This window comes from Alosa pseudoharengus, unplaced genomic scaffold (genome assembly GCF_046254945.1).
Source record: "Alosa pseudoharengus isolate Yale_2024_CS ecotype anadromous, Long Island Sound unplaced genomic scaffold, YU_APseudo_1.1 YU_APseudo_1.1_scf_8, whole genome shotgun sequence".
NCBI lineage: Eukaryota > Metazoa > Chordata > Actinopteri > Clupeiformes > Clupeidae > Alosa > Alosa pseudoharengus.
The window spans coordinates 3,049,139-3,070,918 of NW_027468870.1; the positions used below are offsets into that span (position 1 = coordinate 3,049,139).

Consider the following 21,780-nt stretch of genomic DNA (forward strand, 5'->3'; position numbering starts at 1 on the left):
TTGAGGCCACATTTACACATAGCCGGGTATTTAGAGAAACGAATATTTCCCCCCCTCCGTTTTCAAGAATAACATCGTGCACACAACATTGTTTTCAAAAAACCTGTCATTTACATCAACCCGCATAAATACGCTGTGGAGCGCCATAATAACTATGCCAAACCTATGGGTGGCAGTGTAGGGAAAGGAATAAAGCCATGCTGGCCAATCAAAATCCTCAGAATCGACACCAACGACTAACACGAGCAGTAAAAATGCTGACCTCCGTGCGATCCTTCGCCTCTGCTCCACCATGTAGAGCAGTTGTTGCAAATGCAAACAGGCCAGAAGCGTTTGCACAAAAGTACAAATTAGTAGCACCTTAACAGCATCCATGATAATCCTGATCAGTAGCCAAAGAAACTGTAAACATCAGGCGCTCACATGACGTTAAGGATTTTCTGGCGCATAATGTGACGTTTAAGAAGCTAAAACGCCGTTTATCCCTGTTGACACAGCAGCACATAACCGGCGTTATCAGAAATCTCCACTGGCCCTGGCTGGAGGTTTTTAGAAATAATCGTTTTCTGGGATAAAAACGGGGTTTTGGTGTAAACGAGAGGCCAAACCGCAGGGGAATATCTGCGTTTTCCCTTCGTGTAAACGGGGTCTGACTTGGGACTATATTGGGGCGAAGCACAGGTAAACTACAGGTGAAGCACAGGTAAACTACAGGTGAAGCACAGGTAAACTACAGGTGAAGCACAGGTAAACTACAGGCGAAGCACAGGTAAACTACAGGTGAAGCAGTGCTACGTGGGTGTAGAGATATCACTTATCTAACTCTAGGGGAGACGGTGAATAACCCACTTTCATAAAACGGTGGCGTGTGGAACATTTTTACCTCAGCTTTTACTACATGACACTGCTAAATATGTTGAACGTTATATTGAAAGTTATATGGACAGCATCTCAAGATGAAAGAAAACTCTGTCGAAACCACCTTACCTTCAACAGGCTTCATTCACATAGGTTACATTATTAGCAAAAAATAAATGAGCATTTGGAAAGGCATGGTGTGCACTTTATTTGGTAAAGGTCGTAATTACTGAACTGAAAAGCCATCACAAATATAGATACAGCATTGAAAAGATATATCAATAAATCAATCATAGCACATGAGTAAATGTCTCCTTTCAGTAATTCCAATGATGTGAATCAAATGCTCTATACAACAAACTAACAATTTAAAATGTGTTACTGTATGTTTGGGCATTTGCATGTCTTTACATTCTGTACATAAAATCTAGAGTAAGGTTCACATAAGTTATGCAACAGATCTAGGTGTGTGTGTGTGTGTGTGTGTTGAATTGGGAACATGTAAAGTCTGCTTCCGTTACTTGGTGATGGTGTTTCTGTGGAGAGAAAAAAACAGAGCAAAGGTCAGACTAAAAGTGAAGGTGACACAAATTTGTTGTTAGCGACTGCCGTATTTATTATTATGTCCTATTGTGTGTGTGTGTGTGTGAGACTCACGCGTTCATGCTCTTGCCGCTGCCACTCAGGACGATGTAGGGCGTCTTCTGAGACTTCTGCTTCTCCTGCAGCAGAGCCACCGTACCCAGAGGAGTATCACTGCTGCTCATCTTCTTCAGCAGCTGCAGCAGAGAGAGGGAGAGCATCAGTGTAACACACACACACACAATAAAGAGTGTCAGTGTAACACACACGTACACGCACACGTACGTACACACGTACACACACACACACACACACACACACACACACACACTTACAGCTTCCTCCTCCAGCTTCTTCATCCTCTTCTCTGTCTTCATCTTCCCTGAGCCTTTGCCATGGAAACGGTGCGACAGCTGCCGGAAAGCCTGACACAACGAGAAGGGATATGCGGGTTTACAAATACACGTCTGCAAGCAATTCTCCCTCTGTTATACGCACATACACACACAACTTTTAAAGCTATGGTACCATGACAGCTTTGTTAATCACAACAAGGATCGTTCCATCAACTTCAGCTCCAGACAACATTGAGAAATTCAACTAAAAATTGTGACAAAAAACCAAACAAACAGACATGACATCAGATATGCCACAACTGCACCTTGACACTAGATTTGTCAGAAAAAAGTAATAAAATAAAAAAGCTGACTCACCTCTTTGGGAGTGAGATAAGAATGCTGACTCACCTCTTTGGGAGTGAGATAAGAATGCTGACTCACCTCTTTGGGAGTGAGATAAGAATGCTGACTCACCTCTTTGGGAGTGAGATAAGAATGCTGACTCACCTCTTTGGGAGTGAGCCTGCGGCCGGACTCGTCCACGTACTCGATCTTAACGTCGGGCTTGTAGCTGTCCTTCTCCTTGAACTCCTGCGTGAAGCCGCGGTACTCCTCCCTACGACTGTACTTGTCATCGATCATCCTGAGAGGACCAGGAGAGAGGGATGAGGATGGAGGAGAAGAGAAGAGAGGACCAGGAGAGAGGGATGAGGATGGAAGAGAGAAGAAGAGAGGGATGAACATAATAACAAAAAGGGGTGGAAAGAAAGGGATGAAGAGAAGGGAGGGATGGAGAGAGGGATGAGGGGTGGAGAGAAAGAGGGATGAACAGAATGGAGGGGTGGAGAGAAAGGTATTTAGATTCAAGAGGGTGAACACACTGGTGTCACATGACAAGTCCACCACACTCCCTCCCAAATGCTGAAGACTGCATGTGTGTTTAATCTTACATGTCCGCCACCAAACATATATGACACTCATCAAACAGATTTAACAAACATGGAGGGAAGATCTCTCTCAGTGCAATCAGACAAATGCTGACTGGATGGTGTGAGGTGGGATACCACTACTGTACTGGCCCAAGTGATCAATCCAATCCACAGGGGCCCTCTAGTGGACAGACTATAAACTGCACCCGATTTCCCCTTTACTCTCTGCTTTCCCTCTCTCTTCTTTGCTAACCAAGACTTTGGCTTACATGCAAAACTACACAGTCAGCAGGTTGTGATCCACAATCAGACATTTAGATGAGAATGACTGAAACAAATCGTCAGTTAGCACTCAGTAGCGCACACACAACCCCCCCCCCCCCCCCCCCCCCACACACACACACACACACACACACACACACCACCGGAGACCCACTCACATCTTGTCCTCAATGCAGTAGTTGTCATCGTGGACCACTACTTTGGGAGCCTTCACCCTCGCCACCTTCTGCATCTGAGTGTCCAGCAACCCTGCCACAGACACAACAACATTACATCACAGGATATGACATCAGTAGCCACAGACACAACAACATTACATCACAGGATATGACATCAGTAGCCACAGACACAACGACATTACATCACAGGATATGAAATCAGTAGCCACAAACACAATGGTGTCTGTCTGACCCACACATAACACATACTCCAGTTATGACACCATCAGCAACAAATGAATTAATTTAATACATGCAACACATACATCACTCACAGAAAGCACAATAGGCACTCACACCAATAGAGCTCTTCACTCAAACACAGACTATCACACCAGTAGATATCTTCACTCAAACACAGACTATCACACCAGTAGATATCTTCACTCACTCAAACACAGACTGTCACATCAGTAGATATCTTCACTCAAACACAGACTATCACACCAGTAGATATCTTCACTCACTCAAACACAGACTATCACACCAGTAGATATCTTCACTCACTCAAACACAGACTATCACACCAGTAGATATCTTCACTCACTCAAACACAGACTATCACACCAGTAGATATCTTCACTCTCACACAGACTATCACACCTTGTGTGAGGCTCTAGTTATGGAGTCAGCAGCCTGGCAGCTCTGGGTCTGCTTGTGTTGTGCAGTGTGACGGCATACATCCCTACATAAGGTCACATAAACCCAAACGCGTCTCCAGCTCACCTTTGTTCTTGCAGAGCAGCAGGGCGGCAGACAGGCCGGAGCTCACGATGGGCTCCTCATCCAGGATAGTGGTGGAGGCCGTACCAAACTACAGGGAGGGGGGACAAGAGACAGCACGTGAGAAACACAAAGAGGTGAAGAGACTGTACCAAACTACAGGGAGGGGGACACAAAGAGGTGATGAGACCGTACCAAACTACAGGGAGGGGGACACAAAGAGGTGAAGAGACCGTACCAAACTACAGGGAGGGGGACACAAAGAGGTGAAGAGACTGTACCAAACTACAGGGAGGGGGACACAAAGAGGTGATGAGACCGTACCAAACTACAGGGAGGGGGACACAAAGAGGTGAAGAGACTGTACCAAACTACAGGGAGGGGGACACAAAGAGGTGAAGAGACTGTACCAAACTACAGGGAGGGGGACACAAAGAGGTGAAGAGACTGTACCAAACTACAGGGAGGGGGGACAAGAGACAGGACGTGACAAACACAAGGGGGGGGGGGGCAATGGGGAGGGGATCCCACTACACTACAGGAGTTAGGTGGGTCATGGACAGATGGATCTACCCAGTCAGATCTCTGATGACTGAGATGTGATGGCAGAGGGATCTAGCAACAGACATCTCATCTGACAGAGGAGGAATCTGACAAAAGCAGTCATATCATCTGGTACAAGCAGGATCTGTCAAGCAATACATTGATTTCTGTGATCTACTGAAGGAAGAATCAGCACAGCAATTACGTCCAGCTGAAATGTGTACTGAGAGTTACCATGTCGTGTGGGACTCAAAATGTATCAGATCTAACAGAGTGGTGACAGAAAGCAATCTAACTGGTACGAAACCCAGGTGGGTGGTGTGACAGGTGGGTGGTGAGACAGGTGGGTGGTGTGACAGGTGGGTGGTGTGACAGGTGAGGGGTGTGAGAGGTGAGGGGTGAGACAGGTGAGGGGTGTGAGAGGTGTAACAGGTGGGGGGTGAGACAGGTGGGACTCACGTCGGCCTGCTTCTGCTCCTCGTCCAGGTTGACGGTGCTCCAGCCGGCGTTCTCGTCCGTCTCCGACTCAGAGCCGCCTCCACCCTCTCGCTCATCCTCCTGCTCAAAGTCCTGAAACACACACACACACACACACCTTGAATTTCCACTGGGGATCAATAAAGTATCTATCTATCTATACATGTCAGTGTGTTTTTCCCCAGTAGTGCCTCAACACTCTTGTTTATTTCTCCTAGGTTACTGGAGGCCTGTCTGATGAGCATCCTGCACTTTTACACCAATGAAGACTTTTGTGATGGAGGCATTCCCCTTTCCTTTCCCACTAGTCTGGTTCTGGTTCAGCACGCACACGCACACGCACACGCACACGCACACGCACACACACACACACACACACGGCTTTACTGATTCAGGCATAGGCGTGTGTGTGCAAGTGCATGCCTAAGAGTGCTACTGTGCTTCGCTGTGCATCAATCAATTCATTAATGAATGATTAGAGTGCAGCATCACCATGCATCATGGTCTTAATACACTTCACAAATGTAGACTAAAACTAGATGTACCGCAGAGCGGTACAAAATATGACCGCCGCCCAGTCCAGCACATTTTTTCCACAAAAATAAATCACGCTGAAGGCCTATATGATTCTAACTGTCTCACTAAATTGCATTATCCACACTCAATTCTCACTGGTATCTGCTAGACAACAAGTACCAAAACATGATTAGTTCATAGATTTCACATGTAAAATTCATTTTATACAACCCCACCCCCATCTTGCCTGTTCATAATTCTGAGAAATTCTTGAATTGTGTGCATGTGTGCGTGTACACGTTTATGTTTATGTGTGTGGGTGTGTGTGTGTGTGTGTGTGTGTGTGTGTGTGTGTGTGTGTGTGTGTGTGTGTGTGTGTGTGTGTGTGTGTGTGTGTGTGTGTGTGTGTGTGTGTGTGTGTGCGTGCTTGTGTGTTTGCCTGCGTATGTGTGTTTGTGCATGTGCATGCATGCGTACATATGTCTACTGTGTGAGTATGTGTCATACGTATGATTACTGTGAATGTATGTGTGTGCGTGTGTATCTGTTTATGCACATGTGTGCACATGGAATGGGTCAACATGACCCCTGGAGGCAAACATACGGAAAAAATTGGTCATCCTAGGCCCTACGGTTCTCAAGATATTCACATAAAACTGTGTCTGCCCTACCCTCCTTTCAGGGGGTCCAGTACAGCGGGGGGGGGCTACAGATCAAAACAAAAAACGATGGTTCCATGCTATCCATGTGGGGTTACATGCCCACCAAGTTTCGTGTACCCGGGTCTTTCAGGCCCCCCATGAACGAAAGTTCACAAAACTTGGCATGCATTCGGAGGGTGTCATAATGATCCTACACTTTCAATTTCGTGCAGAGATATTGTGATGAAAACAGCTAATTTTTTGCTTTTTAATTTTTAACTAGGTGGCGCTATACATGAAATAAGTGGTAATGGGATGGGTTGACATGCCCCCTTAAGACCAACATACAAAAAAAAGGTGGACCTCCTAGGCCCTAAGGTTCTCGAGATATTCACAGAAAACTGTCTCCGGCCACCTACAGGCCAGTTGGTGTATAGTAACATAAATTAATTAATTGTGTGGCCCCCCATGAACGGAATTCCACGAAACTTGGCGTGCATTCAGAGGGTGTCATAATGATCCTACACTTCCAATTTCGTGCAGTTTTGACTATGTTAGGTCACAGATACCTGCGATTACAACACCTCATTTTTACTTTTTTGTGTTTAACTAGGTGGCACTATACATGAAATGAGTGGTTATGGAATGGGTTGACATGGCCCCTTGAGATCAACATACAAAAAAAAATGGTGCTCCTAAACCTTACGGTTCTCGAGATTCACAGAAAACTGTGTCTGCCCTACCCTCCTTTCGGGGGGTGCAGTCCAGCGGGGGGGCTACAGATCAAAACGAAAAACGATGGTTCCATGCTATACATATGGGGTTACATGCCCACCAAGTTTCGTCTACCCCGGTCTTTCAGTGTCCCGGGAATCCTTGACGGAAATTTGGACATGCTTCGCTGCGCGGCGGTCATAATAAGACCAAGCATCTCCCTGCTCCGATGTCCGGTCCTAAATAAGACCAAGCATCTCGCTGCTCCGATGTCCGGTCCTCACCATGAGGTCTTTAATACACTTTACACATTTAGACTAAAATAAGACCAAGCATCTCCCTGCATCTCCCTCCCCAATAAGAGCATCTCCCTGCTCCGATGCGCGGTCCTCACCATGATGTCCTCCTGGTCCTCGCGGTTGCCAGAGAGCCCGTAGGTGGGGATGTCTCCCAGTGTGCGGCAGAACTCAGAGGTGGCGTTGAACACGATGTTGTTCCTGTGGTCAGGGTCGTCGTCCTCCATACCGGCACCTCCACGACCCCTCAGCTGCTCCATCACCTACAGTGGACAGGACAGCGAATATTCTTAACGTTACGAAGAGACATCCATCACCTACAGTGGACAGGACAGCAAATATTCATAACGATACTAAGAGACATCCAAACGCAGAGCATTTTATATTTCGGGGAGGTGAAAGGTTGTACTGTTTCGGGTGTAGAGTAGTGGCACTATACTGGATGGTATATCGGTCAGAATATAGGACGAAGAAGAGATGGGTCTGAACTCTGTATTGTTCTTTTATAAAGAAAAAAATAAGAAATTAAGAAATACAGCTATCCCTCATGTTATGCCAACATATTTAATTCACCTGAATACAGGCTACAGTAGATAGAGGCTTATGGACATCTGGACACCTGCATATAGGCTACAGTAGATAGAGGCTTATGGACATCTGGACACCTGCATATAGGCTACAGTAGATAGAGGCTTATGGACATCTGGACACCTGAATACAGGCTACAGTAGATAGAGGCTTATGGACATCTGCTGTTGTCATTGAATTGATTCAATGTTCAATTATTACCTGCTGACTAATGCAAATTACTGATTGCTTTCGAAGAATTTCACTTGCACATGCTCTCAGTTACTTTCAGATGTCAATGTCTTTCTTTCATTTGTAAGGCTGCACATTATCCCAACTAAAGTGTGTGCGTGTGTATTGACCTTCTCTGCGGAGTCGCGGAGCTGCTGCTGTTGCTGCTTCTGTTTGAGTTTTCTCTGCTTCTCCAGCTGCTTCTGCAGCTCCTGCTCAGCCTCGTCCTCCTCCAACACCACCGGCTCAGACAGGGCTACACCCTCTGCACACACACACAGGGACAGGGACACACGCACACGCACACGCACACACACACAGAGGGGAGAAAAGTCAAAGGATGAGGAGGAGACAGAGTGAAACGAAGAGAGAGGGAGATCAGGAGGCATCATGGGAAACAGTATTGCTAAATACAGTGTTTAATAGCTTAGCACATGTATTCAAGGGCTATGGGATGATGTATTGCTAAACACAGTGTTTAATAGCTTAGCACATGTAAGGGCTATGGGGAGATATATTGCTAAATACACTTTCCATCATCACTAAAAGATGCACCACACAAATGTGTCTGACAGAGATGATGCAGCCTTCTGTTCTAGTTTAATAAAACTTTTAAGATGCATTACTTCAAACCAATATCCTAAAATCAGAAGGGTTTAGTTTGTATAGGAACTTTAGAGACAAGGCTTCACACACAAACACACGCACACACACCGTCATCACTCATGTCCATGTCTGCAACTCTGATGTCATCTGACTGCCTTGGAACGTCCACAGCCAATCGGCTGCTGCTGCTGCTGCTTTTTTCCTCTGGGGGCTCCGCCCCTTCAGCAGGCTCCTCCCCCTCCCTCTCCTCAACCATCTGCCGCTGGCCACGCCCACGAGACCTGAGAGATGACATCAGCAGAGAGAGGGATGGACAGATGGAGAGAGAGAGGGATGGAGAGCAAGAGATGAGGGGGAGAGAGAGAGGGATGGACAGATGGAGAGAGAGAGGGATGGAGAGCAAGAGATGAGAGGGAGAGAGAGGGAGCAATATCATATCTCTAATCCAATATCTACATTGCCCTTTATCAGCAACCATTCATCCAATGTTCCAAAGGCACATTCTGTTTCTCATTGGAGAACCCTTTTGCAATAATGTAAGCACATAATGTAATGTAATGCTGCCCTGATTTAAAAAACAATGCAACTGATCTCAGCTGGTATTCTGTCTATAATGGAGTGGAATGGACATTTCTAAGGGACCCCAAACTTTTGACCAGTAGTGAACATGCATGGAAGAGTAGGTATTTGTGTGTGTGTGTGTGTGTGCAGGTGTGAGTGTGTATCTGTGGGTGTAGGAACACTCAAATGTGGGTGTGTTTAAGTGTGTGTGTGTGGGTGTGTTTAAGTGTGTGTGTGTGCATTACCTGGAGCCGAAGTCTGTGCTGCGTGTGTCGTCCAGGAGCTCGTCGGCCGGCACCACCTTCTCCTTCTTCCTGATCTTCCTCACCCTCTTCTTGGTCTTATTGAAGCCCACCTGCGGTCACACACACACACACACACACACACACACACACACACACACACACACACACACACACACACACACACACACACACACACACACACACACACACACACACAGAGCACAGCCATTTAAATACGCTAATCTTCCTCATCTTCCTCACCCTATTCTTGGTCTTACTGAAGCCCATCTGCGGTCACAGAGCACAGCCATGTATGGTAGAATGCTTTTGGGAGTTGAGAGTGTGAGAAGTGCAAAATGTCCAGCCCACTGAAAGTGGCGGCATCTGCAAGCTCTGGGCCTTGTTGCGGAGCGCACGTGTGTGTGTGTGTGTGTGTGTGTGTGTGTGTGTGTGTGTGTCTCCTGATCTGTGTAGTACTCTGAGGCGATAGTCAGTGCGGGCATCTGCAGACTCTGGGCGCCGTGGCAGTGTGTGTGTGTATATGTGTGTGCGTACGCGTGTATGTGTGTGTGTGTCCTCACCATCTCCTGCTCTGTGTAGTACTCTGAGGCGATGGTCAGCGCGGGCATCTGCAGACTCTGGGCGCCGTTGCGGAGCGCCTCTCTGATGGCCTGCAGCTCGCGCTCACGCTCTCCCTCGGCACAGCCGGCCGCGTTCAGCCTGAAGCCCGTCTTCTTCTCCCCCTCGATCTCCTCGTCGTACTTCGCCAGCATGTTCTTCGGCTTGAACTGCAGACACACACACAGGATGAAGAGAGTGTGACAGGTGAGGAAAATGACATGATAATGCCATGACCTCACTGAGTTGTGTCACAGAAACGCAGGGGTGTGATTGGCAAAGGTAAAAAAAAGGAAAATATACATAACACAGAGTGAACCATGTGATAGGCCTACTGATATTGATTGAAGAGGTTGCAACTTGAAGGTTGTTGATATTTCAGTTTCAAAGAGAATCAAATTACAACAACCCCTCTCCTCCCAAAGTAACACTGTAGGTCCTACACCTCTCCTCCTAAAATAAATGGTAGGCTCTAACTGTTATATGCTACTGCGCCAGGATTGTGTAGGCTAAGCGGCTACAACACTAGTTTTACAAGTGCACACACTCAATGGAGAGCTAGGGTTAAATGCAGACTGCGCCTTTAAATTGGCGACTTTTATCTATCAGCACAATGCTACAGTAGGCTATTTCCACTAAATATTCAGCTCAATATTGTGTGCAAGACTAACGTTTACTAAGCATGCCAAAGCTTTGATCTCTTAGCACTGTCACCATATCATTACGTTTTCTCATGTTGAGATGGCATCCTGAAATACATGGCATGACATGAGATGGGGCGCAAGGTTCACGGAGGTGAACGGCTGGACAAACGCAAAATGACAAGGTGTTAACTAAACAATTTAGTAGGCCTAAGGTAGGCAGGCTTTGTGGTTAAAACTATAAAAACCAGTAACGTTAGGCTAGTCTGTCACAGCTCACTTCAGCTTACACGCGCAGAAATAAAAATTCAATATCAGCATCACAAGATTCATTATCGGAAAATCCTGACAGGTCAAACTGGAGGCGAACCCGACGCAAAGCCAAAACGAGAAAAAAACAACTTCATAAATGATGTCCTTTTAAATCAATTTGTTGACCTTTACTGTTTCATGGCTTCTGCCGAGAAACTAGTTCGCCACACACACTGAACTTGAATCAAGCATTTTTCAGAACGCAGCTGATCAACCCGTCTACTTTCACTTTCAATGAAATCCACTAGTGAACGGACTAGGCTACTTGTGGCGTGATATTCGGAAAGATGTGAAGCACAAAACCCGTCGTCATTGTCAGCGGCCTGTTATACATAACAATGGTCTGTGTTATACAGAAATATAGCTGACCGACAACAACCCCCACCCCAAAAAAAAAAACCTCAGCGGATCTATACGAATTGCGTGGGTCTCATTTTCAGGTCAAAAAAAAAAAAAAAACACACAAAAAAAAAAACGAAAATCACACTCCTGGAAACTATAAGCCAGAGATTTTGGGGAAAGGTCTGAACTAAATCTATTTTATACAGTCCATGAGCTAAATCCTACAATCCTACATCCTACATTGTAAAACCAACTGTTAGGCCTATACAAGTGGTCGGCATCTCGGTCAAAATTTTATATTCAAATTTCAATGTTGAAGCTATTTGTAACTATGTGTAGCCTATGCAACCTGACTGTTGTAGGCTTTGCCTACCACTCTGCAGTGCCTTGCCTACCACTCTGCAGTGCCTTGCCTACCATTCTTGCCTACCACTCTAGTTGTAAACAAACGGTGACTTAACATTAGAACGGAGGTGCAAAACCTTAATAAAAGCGGTTTAGTCTGACTGACTGCAGAGTGCATAGATAATCTCACAACATTCATGTTTGAGTATGTTAAAAACATCACGCTGGTTCAGTAGTGTATTTACTGCAATAGGATATATTTATATGAGGTAGAGCAATGTGAAGTACTATATCCTTAGGCTCCTTTAGTGAGGACGTACCGCCACCATGTCGTCCACGGTCTCCTCCTCATCGTAGGGCTTGTAGTCCGGCTTCTTCTTCTTCAGCTCCACGTTCTTATCGGCCTTCTCCTTGTCAACCATGCCCACGTTCACCAGGACGTCTTCTTTCTCCTCCAGCACTCCTACACACACACACACACACACACGCACACACACACACACACACACGTTAGTTTCGTACGTTTATTAATGTGTCTGCATGGATGTGTATCAACATGCAGTACGGATGTAACACTGTGTGTGTGTGAGTGAGTGTGAGAGAGAGAGAGAGATAGAGAGAGAGATAGACAGAGGGAATGAGAGACACACCTTTGTCTTCCAGAGTGAGGATGACCATCTCTCCTTCTTTGAAAGACTCTAGCTTGTGCTGCACAGTGAGGCCTCTGAGATCACGAGACGTGTATGCAGCCTGCAGAGGAGAACATCACACACACACACACACACACAACACTGAGATCACGTGAAGTGTATGCAGCCTGCAGAAGAGAACATCACACACACACTGAGATCACGGGACGTGTATGCAGACTATAGAGGAGAAACTCAACGTTATCACACACACACACACACACACACACACACACACACACACACACACACACGCACACACGCACACACGCACACACGCACACACGCACACACACACACACACACACACACACACACACGCACACACACACACACACACACACACACACACACACACCACTGAGATCACGGGACGTGTATGCAGACTATAGAGGAGAAACTCAACGTTATCAAACACAGCACTGTAAACTGTAACAGGAATACTTTTACAGGCTACTAAATTAAAATAATATCATACTACAACATTAATTATCTATCTATTCATAAGAATGATTAATGAGCCAATTGTGCTGAATTAGAATAACAATCATGTGGACTGCAGTAGGGAAACTATTCAAATTACTTGAAGTCAACCTGAACACACTGTGAAATATTTACAATATATTTTTAAAGGCTACATGCATATTCAATAAAGTGAAATGATTATTAAACTGAATCCCACAATACTGATATATCTAAAGGAGTTCTACTCATTTACAGAGCCAGAGCAGCAGTCTCCTGTTAAGGATGGCAGAGAGAACCCACCATTTTGTCCTGGGCGAACTCCTGCTCCACGAGACTGCTCACACCAAACTCCTCATCCATCTCCTCAAGCAGCTTAGCCTGGAGGGCAACACACACACACACACACACACATTAATTACAGATGCCACCAAAAAAAAGACAATGAAGAGAAAAAAACAGAAACAAATATGATTCGTTATTTATCTAAATCAGTAGCCCATGATATGATTCATTATATATCTAAATCAGTAGCCCATGATATGATTCATTATATATCTAAATCAGTAGGCCCATGATAGATCAAATTAACATTTCATTTAAATATACTATGATGCTGCACACCCTTGTTGTTTAACTGCGACATGACAACCTTTAAACACGCAACATCCATTCAATGTACATACTGCAGATTCAAAGCAATAGTTTGCTACTATGACATCTATTAAGGGTAAAAGGTCCAGAGAGGAGAGAGATACAGGGAGCTGCTATGATGCTTTGGACCATTCAGGGCTATAGAGAAGAACTGCAAGCTGATTGGACCATTCAGAGCTATAGAGAAGAACTGCAAGCTGATTGGACCATTCAGAGCTATAGAGAAGAACTGCAAGCTGATTGGACCATTCAGGGCTATAGAGAAGAACTGCAAGCTGATTGGACCATTCAGGGCTATAGAGAAGAACTGCAAGCTGATTGGACCATTCAGGGCTTCAGAGGAGAAGACCTGCGAGCTGATTGGACCATTCAGGGCTACAGAGGAGAGGAACTGTGAGCTGATTGGACCATTCAGGGCTACAGAGGAGAAGAACTGCTTGGGCTCACCCTCTTCTCGGCCAGCTCCTTCTCCTTGGCCATCTTGCGACTCCTCTCCACCCAGGCGGAGGTGTCGTCCAGCCACGGCTCCTCCTCCCCCCCCAGAGTCTTCACCTTACTGAGAACACACACGGGTTTACACACAGGAGAGGAGGAGAGACAAGAGAGAGGAAGAGAGATAGATAGATAGATAGAGATACTTTATTGATCCCCAGGGGAAATTCAAGGTCACAGTAGCATACAGACAGCACACACACATTCTTTAACAGCAGAAAGAGTCATTAAAAGTATATAATATAAAAACACAACTAAGCAATAAGGACAGTAGAAGATAAAGAATATGCTAAATATACTAAAATACAAATTATACTAAATAACAGAGAGAGAGAGAGAGAGAGAGAGAGAGAGAGAGAGAGAGAGAGAAATACAAATTATACTAAATAACAGAGAGAGAGAAAGAGAGAGATGGGGGGAAGAGCAAAGAAAGGAGGAGTGAGAAACAGAAAAGCACAATAAGACAGGTAGAAATGAGAATGAAAGTGGCACAACAGACAAACTTAGAGATTTCACTGATACATGTTAGTCAGTAATTATCCTGATCTGAACCAGACCACTCAATGCCCAACTCAATGATCTGAGCTATGCTACGCTACGCTAAAGGTGGACCCTTCAATGCCCACCTCAATGAGCTGAGCTATGCTACGCTAAAGGTGGACGCTTCAATGCCCACCTCAATGAGCTGAGCTATGCTACACTAAAGGTGGACGCTTCAATGCCCACCTCAATGATCTGATCTGAGCTATGCTACGCTACGCTAAAGGTGGACCCTTCAATGCCCACCTCAATGAGCTGAGCTATGCTACGCTAAAGGTGGACGCTTCAATGCCCACCTCAATGAGCTGAGCTATGCTACGCTAAAGGTGGACGCTTCAATGCCCACCTCAATGAGCTGAGCTATGCTAAAGGTGGACGCTTCAATGCCACTTCAATGAGCTGAGCTATGCTACGCTAAAGGTGGATGCTTCAGACGGAGTTACTGCATGCACAGCCACAGAGATGAGAGGGGTATGCATCATCTCATCCAACTCTAGGGGAGATGGTGAATAAGCTAATTTACCAAATTGTTGCCGTGTTCATTTAATTGTATTTAACCAAGTTAGGATGTTCACATCGAGACGCCATCTCTCTTTTCCATGTAAAAACTGTGTGTGGGGAAATGTGTGTGGAAGTGTGCATCCCTAGTGTGCGTGTGCGGAAATGTCCCTTACCCCAGTGTGTGTGTGTGTGTGTTTATGTGTGTGTGTAACCCCTACCCCAGCTTCTGATTGAGCAGGCGTTTCTCCTTCATGGCGGCCAGCTTCTCCCTCATGTCCTTCTGCTGCCTGATGGTGATGGGGTTAATGGTCTCCGCCACCATCGGCTCTTCTTTAGTGCCCAGCTCTGATTAAGGACACACACACACACACACACACACACACACACACACACACACACACACACACACACACACACACACACACACACACACACACACACACACACACACACACACACACACACACGGGTAAGGTTCAGAGGTTCAGCTCTGATGGACACAGACGGGTCATCAACTACAGCACTGAGGTGCAAAACAACCAGTTTGTGTTCGAAAATACCTATATTTTATATTATACAATATTGTTTGTCTGGGCAACACTTCTGCATGTAAGCCAGGAACAGGCCTTAAAGCATGGCAAAGTGATGTGCCTGCACTTTTCAGAAACTTTTTAAACTATTGCATATTTTCAAATCTTAATCGGCCAGGCTTACGCTTGAATTAGGAATAGTATTTGAGCGCTATGAAAGTTGTGTAAAACTAGCTACTTTACTAACACCAACCAGTATGTTAGCTTGGTAACACGTTAACTGGTATCTTTAGGATGATATAGTCAACAATGTTAACATAAGATTAATAACACTTGGTTAGATAAGCAGTTTTTGCAGTGTAATGTTGCTTTAAGCCCTGCCAAACTACATTCACAGGGATACAACCAGCTCCAGGGGAAGACAATGCAGTGTTTCCCATACATTGACTTATTTGTGGCGGCCCACCACAATATCAACATTGACCACCACACAATGATTTTCCAGGTTGTACTAAATTGTGCTTAAATCTGGTTAGCATCATAACCACGCTGTGCTAATTTGTTAAAAACTGTTGTAATCAAGTTAATTTTGCAAACCAACCACCACAAATGGAATTCAATTCTGTGGGAAACACTGCAATGTGCATGTTAACATCTAGGCTAAAACATAAAACTTTATACATCTCTCCAAAACACATCTGGTATGATTACCAATCACTTAAAATTCTATTGTCGTTTTATCTAATACATATTTCCCCTTTTACGGTTTTGACATGAAAATTAAGAAAAAATACATCTAAAGGGTTATAGACAGACACACACACAAACACACACACACCTAGATGTGGTGCTGACAAGATGACTTTAAATTACCTTTCTTGTTTTCATTCAGGTCCAGGGGCTTTAGACCAAGTTTGGCCCTCAACTTGCTGTTGAAGAAACACAGTTACAAATCATTAACATAACTATTGCACTAAAATGTATATTTGGACAATGTGCCCAGTAAAGCATCTCATTCTGCTGATGTTTGGCATAAATGCCACTTACTTCGTATCCTCAATGCTAAGGGAGGCATCCCCACTTGCAGACTGTGGTCCAATTTCTGAAAGCCAAAGAGAATTGTAGTTGTTAAAATGATGTCTTGCCCTTTCTATCTCTCAAGACATTCGCAGAAATGTATATTTTGATTACATCATTACAGGACTATTTGGCAGATAATGAGCTTAACAAGATATAAACAAAGATGGACGTCTACATAGTAACTTGACTCGGGATTAGGCTGTAACATTACCTGCTGAACAGTTAGCTAACGTTACAGATTAAAAGCTCTTACCTGTAGTCTCTTCATATCCAGGATCAACTTTCTCCTTTTTAACTCGCGGTTCTCCGCTGCTTTTATCGCCTTTGCTGCGACTTTCCTTCTCCGCTCCACGACTACTTCGTTCTCTGGACCGTGACCGCTTTCTCTTCTCTTTATCTCGGTTACTGTCCCGTTCCTTATCCCTCTCACGGTCCTTGTGACGGTGTTTTTTGTGCTCACGGTGTCGCTCCTCGGCATCTCTGTCGCGGTCCTTTTCCTTGTGTTTCTTTGAAGAACCCATGGTCTAGAAAATTGTCAGCTAACCAGCTAGATGGCTAACCTTGTGATAGCTTACCTTGCTAACTGTGTTATTTCAGATGCACGGTTACAAGCTGTCTGAGGAAAAAGCTGAGGTATCTTAAGAAAAAATAGCTAATTATCTCATGTTGATATGATACAAGTGCGCGCGATGTAAACACACAAGGCTTGATTGACTAACGCACTTCACACGTACAATAATGAGAAACGACAAGGAAGTATTTCTATAACCCTTTCTTCTAACTCTTTAACTTCCGGGGCAAGAGTTATTTTTCTTCTTCTCCTATTTTGACAATTGACAAACAGCTTTTAGGTGCATTACCGCCACCTTCTGAATAGGAGTGTAGGTCTGAATTCGACATCACTAAATTCTATGAAATAATCCTGTTGTTTTCATATAATAAAACATACATACATCTAAAACATTGTTCCCCAGAATTTCTTTGCAATATATCGGTAAAAAACTGTTATTGAGATATGTGATATGATATGGTGTCAACAAGGCTAAATAGAGGATTATTTTATGGAATTCTATTAAAAATCATAATCTATGTCATACTTCTTATATTGTTGCTTCAAGTCATAGGCAATTGTTTTCACCTCTCTCATATTAAACCTCTTGGGGTTTATACAGTGAAAACCAATCTTGTAAATTAGCACTGAGCCAAGTTCAAGGAAATCCTAGCATTAAATCCAAGGCCAATCTGCTATTTAATTATGGGGTTGGTTGTCACATTTTTTGTGGGGTTGGTTGTCACATGTTGGCATATGGACCCTTCAGTATTTCATATCTTGGTTTCAATCAGTACACTTTTACTTAATTTTTATGTACAGCAGATTTTGTAGGTTATAATTAGGGCGGTCAAAATAACGTGTTCATTTCAATTAATTAATTACAGAAATAATAACGTGTTAAAACATTTTTACGCTGATTAATCGCATTTCATAGTTACATTTGACCCAGTGCAGTCTAGCTATCGTGACTGAATAAGGCAGACGAGAAAGCACTGCTTTGAATGAAAGATTTAGCCTAGGCCTACGTTTTAAAAAGAACGCCCAGACTAAAACTGTGAACAGGAGCATCAGTCTACTATTTCTGCAGGAAGGAATTTCCGTTGCCTAACATAGGAGTTCGTCAAGTCCAAAGTAGCACCTCAATGCAAAACAATCCGGAGTTAGGCCTACGAGTTTAGCACACCTCTTGATGACATGCCGAATGCTAGCCGCCAGCCTTGTCTTTAACTTTGCTAACGATTCGCTGAGCCTAGCCTATGACAGACTAACTAACCGACAAACTCCCTTAATAAATTGACTAGGCTACATTTGTGGCACACTTGAAACAAAATGTCTTCAAAAGTATGTAGATGGTGATTACATTTATTTCCATTCCAATAACTTCACACATTATATTTCCGTTTGCACATGTAGGCTATGCTACTTTAAAGCGATGGTTCGGAGTAATTTCACCCTAGGGTCCTTTGCACCATGACCCCGAGCCAAACACCCTCCCAGAACCTTTTTTCCCTTGGTCGAACAGCGCTGTCAGAAACTAATGACGTTCTGCAGTCGTGATGGAACCAACTTTTATCTCGTAAATTACCCCACTAATAATGCCCTGAATGGTACATAACTTCTGCAGTAGTAAAACTATGACCTTTAGTCCAATAACGAGGCATTAGTGAAAGTCCTGGCAGGAAGCATGCATAAGGATGTAGATCCAGGAATGCACTAATATTTTGTTCGTAGTCCAGTTTGCAACAATTATTAGTTAACACTAAGTTGTAAACACTTCAGAAAAAAATATAAAAAACTGGATATACCAAAAAACGTTGCTGTAATCGCTTCCTATAAGGACTTTTACGGGCTTTTCCCAAATCACGGAAGAAATGTCGACGCAGCGGTATAGTAGCAGATAATAAGGCAAGTCTTATTTAAATAAACTCCTGTTGCACTTACAAACTTTCTAATGCCTCGTTATTGGACTAAAGGTCATAGTTTTACTACTGCAGAAGTTTCGTACCATTCAGGGCATTATTAGTGGGGTAATTTACGAGATAAAAGTTGGTTCCATCACGACTGCAGAACGTCATTAGTTTCTGACAGCGCTACTCGACCAGGGTTCGACCAAGGGAAAAAAGGTTCTGGGAGGGTGTTTGGCTCGGGGTCATGGTGCAAAGGTCCCTAGGGAGAAATTACTCCGAACCATCGCTTTAACACCTTTGTTCCTACTGTTTAGTTTATTTACTTGAACTGTTATTTCTTATCCTGGACTGCCACCTACTGGATAGAAAAGGCAACAACCTAGTAATTATGTGAATAAAAATCTACATGTTTGAATGGCCAACAAAAGGATAAATCATAGGTGGTATTCCACACATTACCTTGGTGTTAGGGTAGCCTACTCTGCACATGTCATTGACAGTGAGTGGTAACTTTAGTTATTTGCATTTATCATGCTAAAAATCTGACACCAGGCACTATGCTGATGCCTGACCCAAAGGGACAATTATAATAAAAGAGAGACACGTTGAACTTTATTAAAGTCTATAATGTCGGTTTGGCTGTTCATTGATTCACTCTTCTGCCAAACCTGTTTTTAAGATATGTTCATAGCAAAAATGGATGCATGCAATTCATTTAGATCAATTAATCACAGAGCATGTCATTAATTAATTACATTTTTTAGTTGATTGACAGCCCTAGTTATAATTGTTTGTGTTCTTTTGTCATTTTTGGTGGGCCAAGCATAAAAAGGTCAACAAGAGCATTTATCCAAACCGACATACAGAGACTATAGCCTACAAATTGCAGGGGCCATTTGATAAACGTGGCCCAAATACAGACGTAACATTTGATAAACGTGGCCCAAATACAGACGTAACATTTGATAAACGTGGCCCAAATACAGACGTAACATTTGATAAACGTGGCCCAAATACAGACGTAACATTTGTGCTCATAAGGTTTTTTTTTCTCATTCATTTTTTTATTGTCAAAAACAAAAACATCCTGTTATAGACACACACAAGTAATATTACCTACTAACCCCCTTCCCCCCCTTCCCCAATCACCATACCCCCCCTCCCCCCTCCTCATACCCCCCACCACCACTCTCCTCCCACACCTCCCAACATAGTATTAAGACAGTCACAGACAGGTTATGGTTAGGCGTTAGATCTTTCAGCTTACATATCAAGTTCTCCTATATCACTATTGTATGTGGCTGAGCGTTATTTACTCTAGCTGATGACAATTCCATGTAAGATATATCCAAGAATGTCCGTAGCCAGTGAATAGTAGAAATGTCATGAGGGTACTTCCAGCGCTGCGCAACAATCTTTTTGGCTGCAGTGAGCCCTGCAAGCCATACCTTACGGGTTTTTTCCGGGTTCATAGGGAACTGAACTCCTGTTAGATCTGTGATAATTTCGGTCACCCTTCCCCATAATCTAGACTCACCAGATGCAGCTGAGCCTAGTGATGCACCTGGTGTGCGTAGGGATAACAGGCCACGCCCATTTGGGTTTGGGAGGGGGAGGGCCCGCCCTCGTGGCGCACACAGTAATGGTAGCGGGAGGTTGGCTAGTACCGTAGGACTAGAAGATATGGTTAGAGGTCCAGTGGCCACTTCCACTCCCCTGAGGGATCCTGCCTGTAGGCCCCGTACAAACAGAGCCACACTAGTGTCATGTGCAGCCCCTATGTCTACACTAGCGTCAAGTGCAGCCCCTGCTTAGGCAGCAGACAACATTGGAGGATCGTGGGACAGAAGTGGTCACGATGTTTGTGTCTCATTGTCCAGACCCTGGTCTTGTTGTGTCTCTCTCGTTCAAGCCTGCAGAGAGATGGACGCTGGCGGAGATTCAGGAGAGGCTGGATGTGCGTCAGAGGGAGTTGAAGAGGAGTGGGGGTGTTGTTCGTCAGCCTCCTTTGCCTGTGTCCACAGACAGTGTACGCCCACTCACTCAGTCCACTGTTCAACACGGAGAGCCACAGCCCACAGTTATGGCTCTGCAGATGCCCCAGTCATATGGCCCATCTCCATCTGAGTTTGTCCTGCCACCCAGTTCCACTGCAGCTGAGCCGAACTTGTCTCATGTGGTCAGCATGTTAGACAAAGTGCTTTCAGTGTGCACTGCCTCCATGTCTCCACGCTCTGTGCCAGCTCAGCAGAGCCGTTCCCCAGACAGTCAGACACGCCAGCCTTGCAGAGTGTGTGGCACACTGCAACACACCACATTCAATCACTGCAAATTGGACCGACTCTGCCATCACTGTCTGCAGCCTGGGCACATCAAGAGTGGGTGCCCAAGAGTGCGTCAGACACAGAGCACTGTTGCCCACGTCTCATCCATACAGTTAAACTAGAAAGCCCATGTAGTGAGAGGGGAACCATGGGCTCCTCTAGTCAGACCCTCAGTGAAAAGGATTTGGAATCTATTTATGTAAATAGTTGCACTCTTTTGCCAGCCAACACCACAGCCATTTACCTCAATTCACAGCGGCTTGAGGGCGCAAGTGATCTCTTTTACACTCCAGTCGTAGTCAGGGGCCTTGTTACATTGAAGGGCATGTTGGATTCAGGATCCATGTCATGTACGCTGAGTGAGGAGGGTGAAACGCGGTTAAAAACTTCTGGTGTTCTCCCCTGTCCACAACCAGTTCCCAGCAATATCGTTCTCATCGGTTGTGGTGGGCTGTCCACGCGC

General features: G+C 44.6%; 1 protein-coding gene across 1 annotated transcript; it reads right to left on the bottom strand.

Annotated features, from left to right (window-relative positions):
- Positions 1-1,042: 1,042 nt before the first annotated feature.
- On the bottom strand, positions 1,043-17,069 carry sart1 (spliceosome associated factor 1, recruiter of U4/U6.U5 tri-snRNP). The gene is made up of 20 exons (XM_076274620.1): positions 16,787-17,069; positions 16,501-16,555; positions 16,327-16,382; positions 15,142-15,268; positions 13,838-13,946; positions 13,040-13,117; positions 12,236-12,335; positions 11,906-12,048; positions 9,909-10,115; positions 9,328-9,437; positions 8,630-8,802; positions 8,047-8,180; positions 7,216-7,380; positions 4,933-5,043; positions 3,934-4,021; positions 3,148-3,238; positions 2,286-2,421; positions 1,776-1,865; positions 1,516-1,637; positions 1,043-1,394 (listed from the first exon to the last, which is right to left on the bottom strand). Exons 1-20 carry the CDS (start codon positions 17,052-17,054, stop codon positions 1,376-1,378), a joined length of 2,382 nt encoding a protein of 793 aa, XP_076130735.1. The 5' UTR covers positions 17,055-17,069; the 3' UTR covers positions 1,043-1,375.
- Positions 17,070-21,780: the final 4,711 nt, after the last annotated feature.

Coding starts and splice junctions, on each gene's coding strand:
- sart1 (XM_076274620.1), bottom strand. CDS start 17,054: ATGGGTTCTTCAAAGAAACACAAGGAAAAGGACCGCGACAGAGATGCC. Junction 15,269..16,326: donor CCTGAATGAAAACAAGAAAG/GTAATTTAAAGT, acceptor GTCCTTAATCAG/AGCTGGGCACTAAAGAAGAG. Junction 2,422..3,147: donor TACTGCATTGAGGACAAGAT/GTGAGTGGGTCT, acceptor TGGTCCTCTCAG/GATGATCGATGACAAGTACA.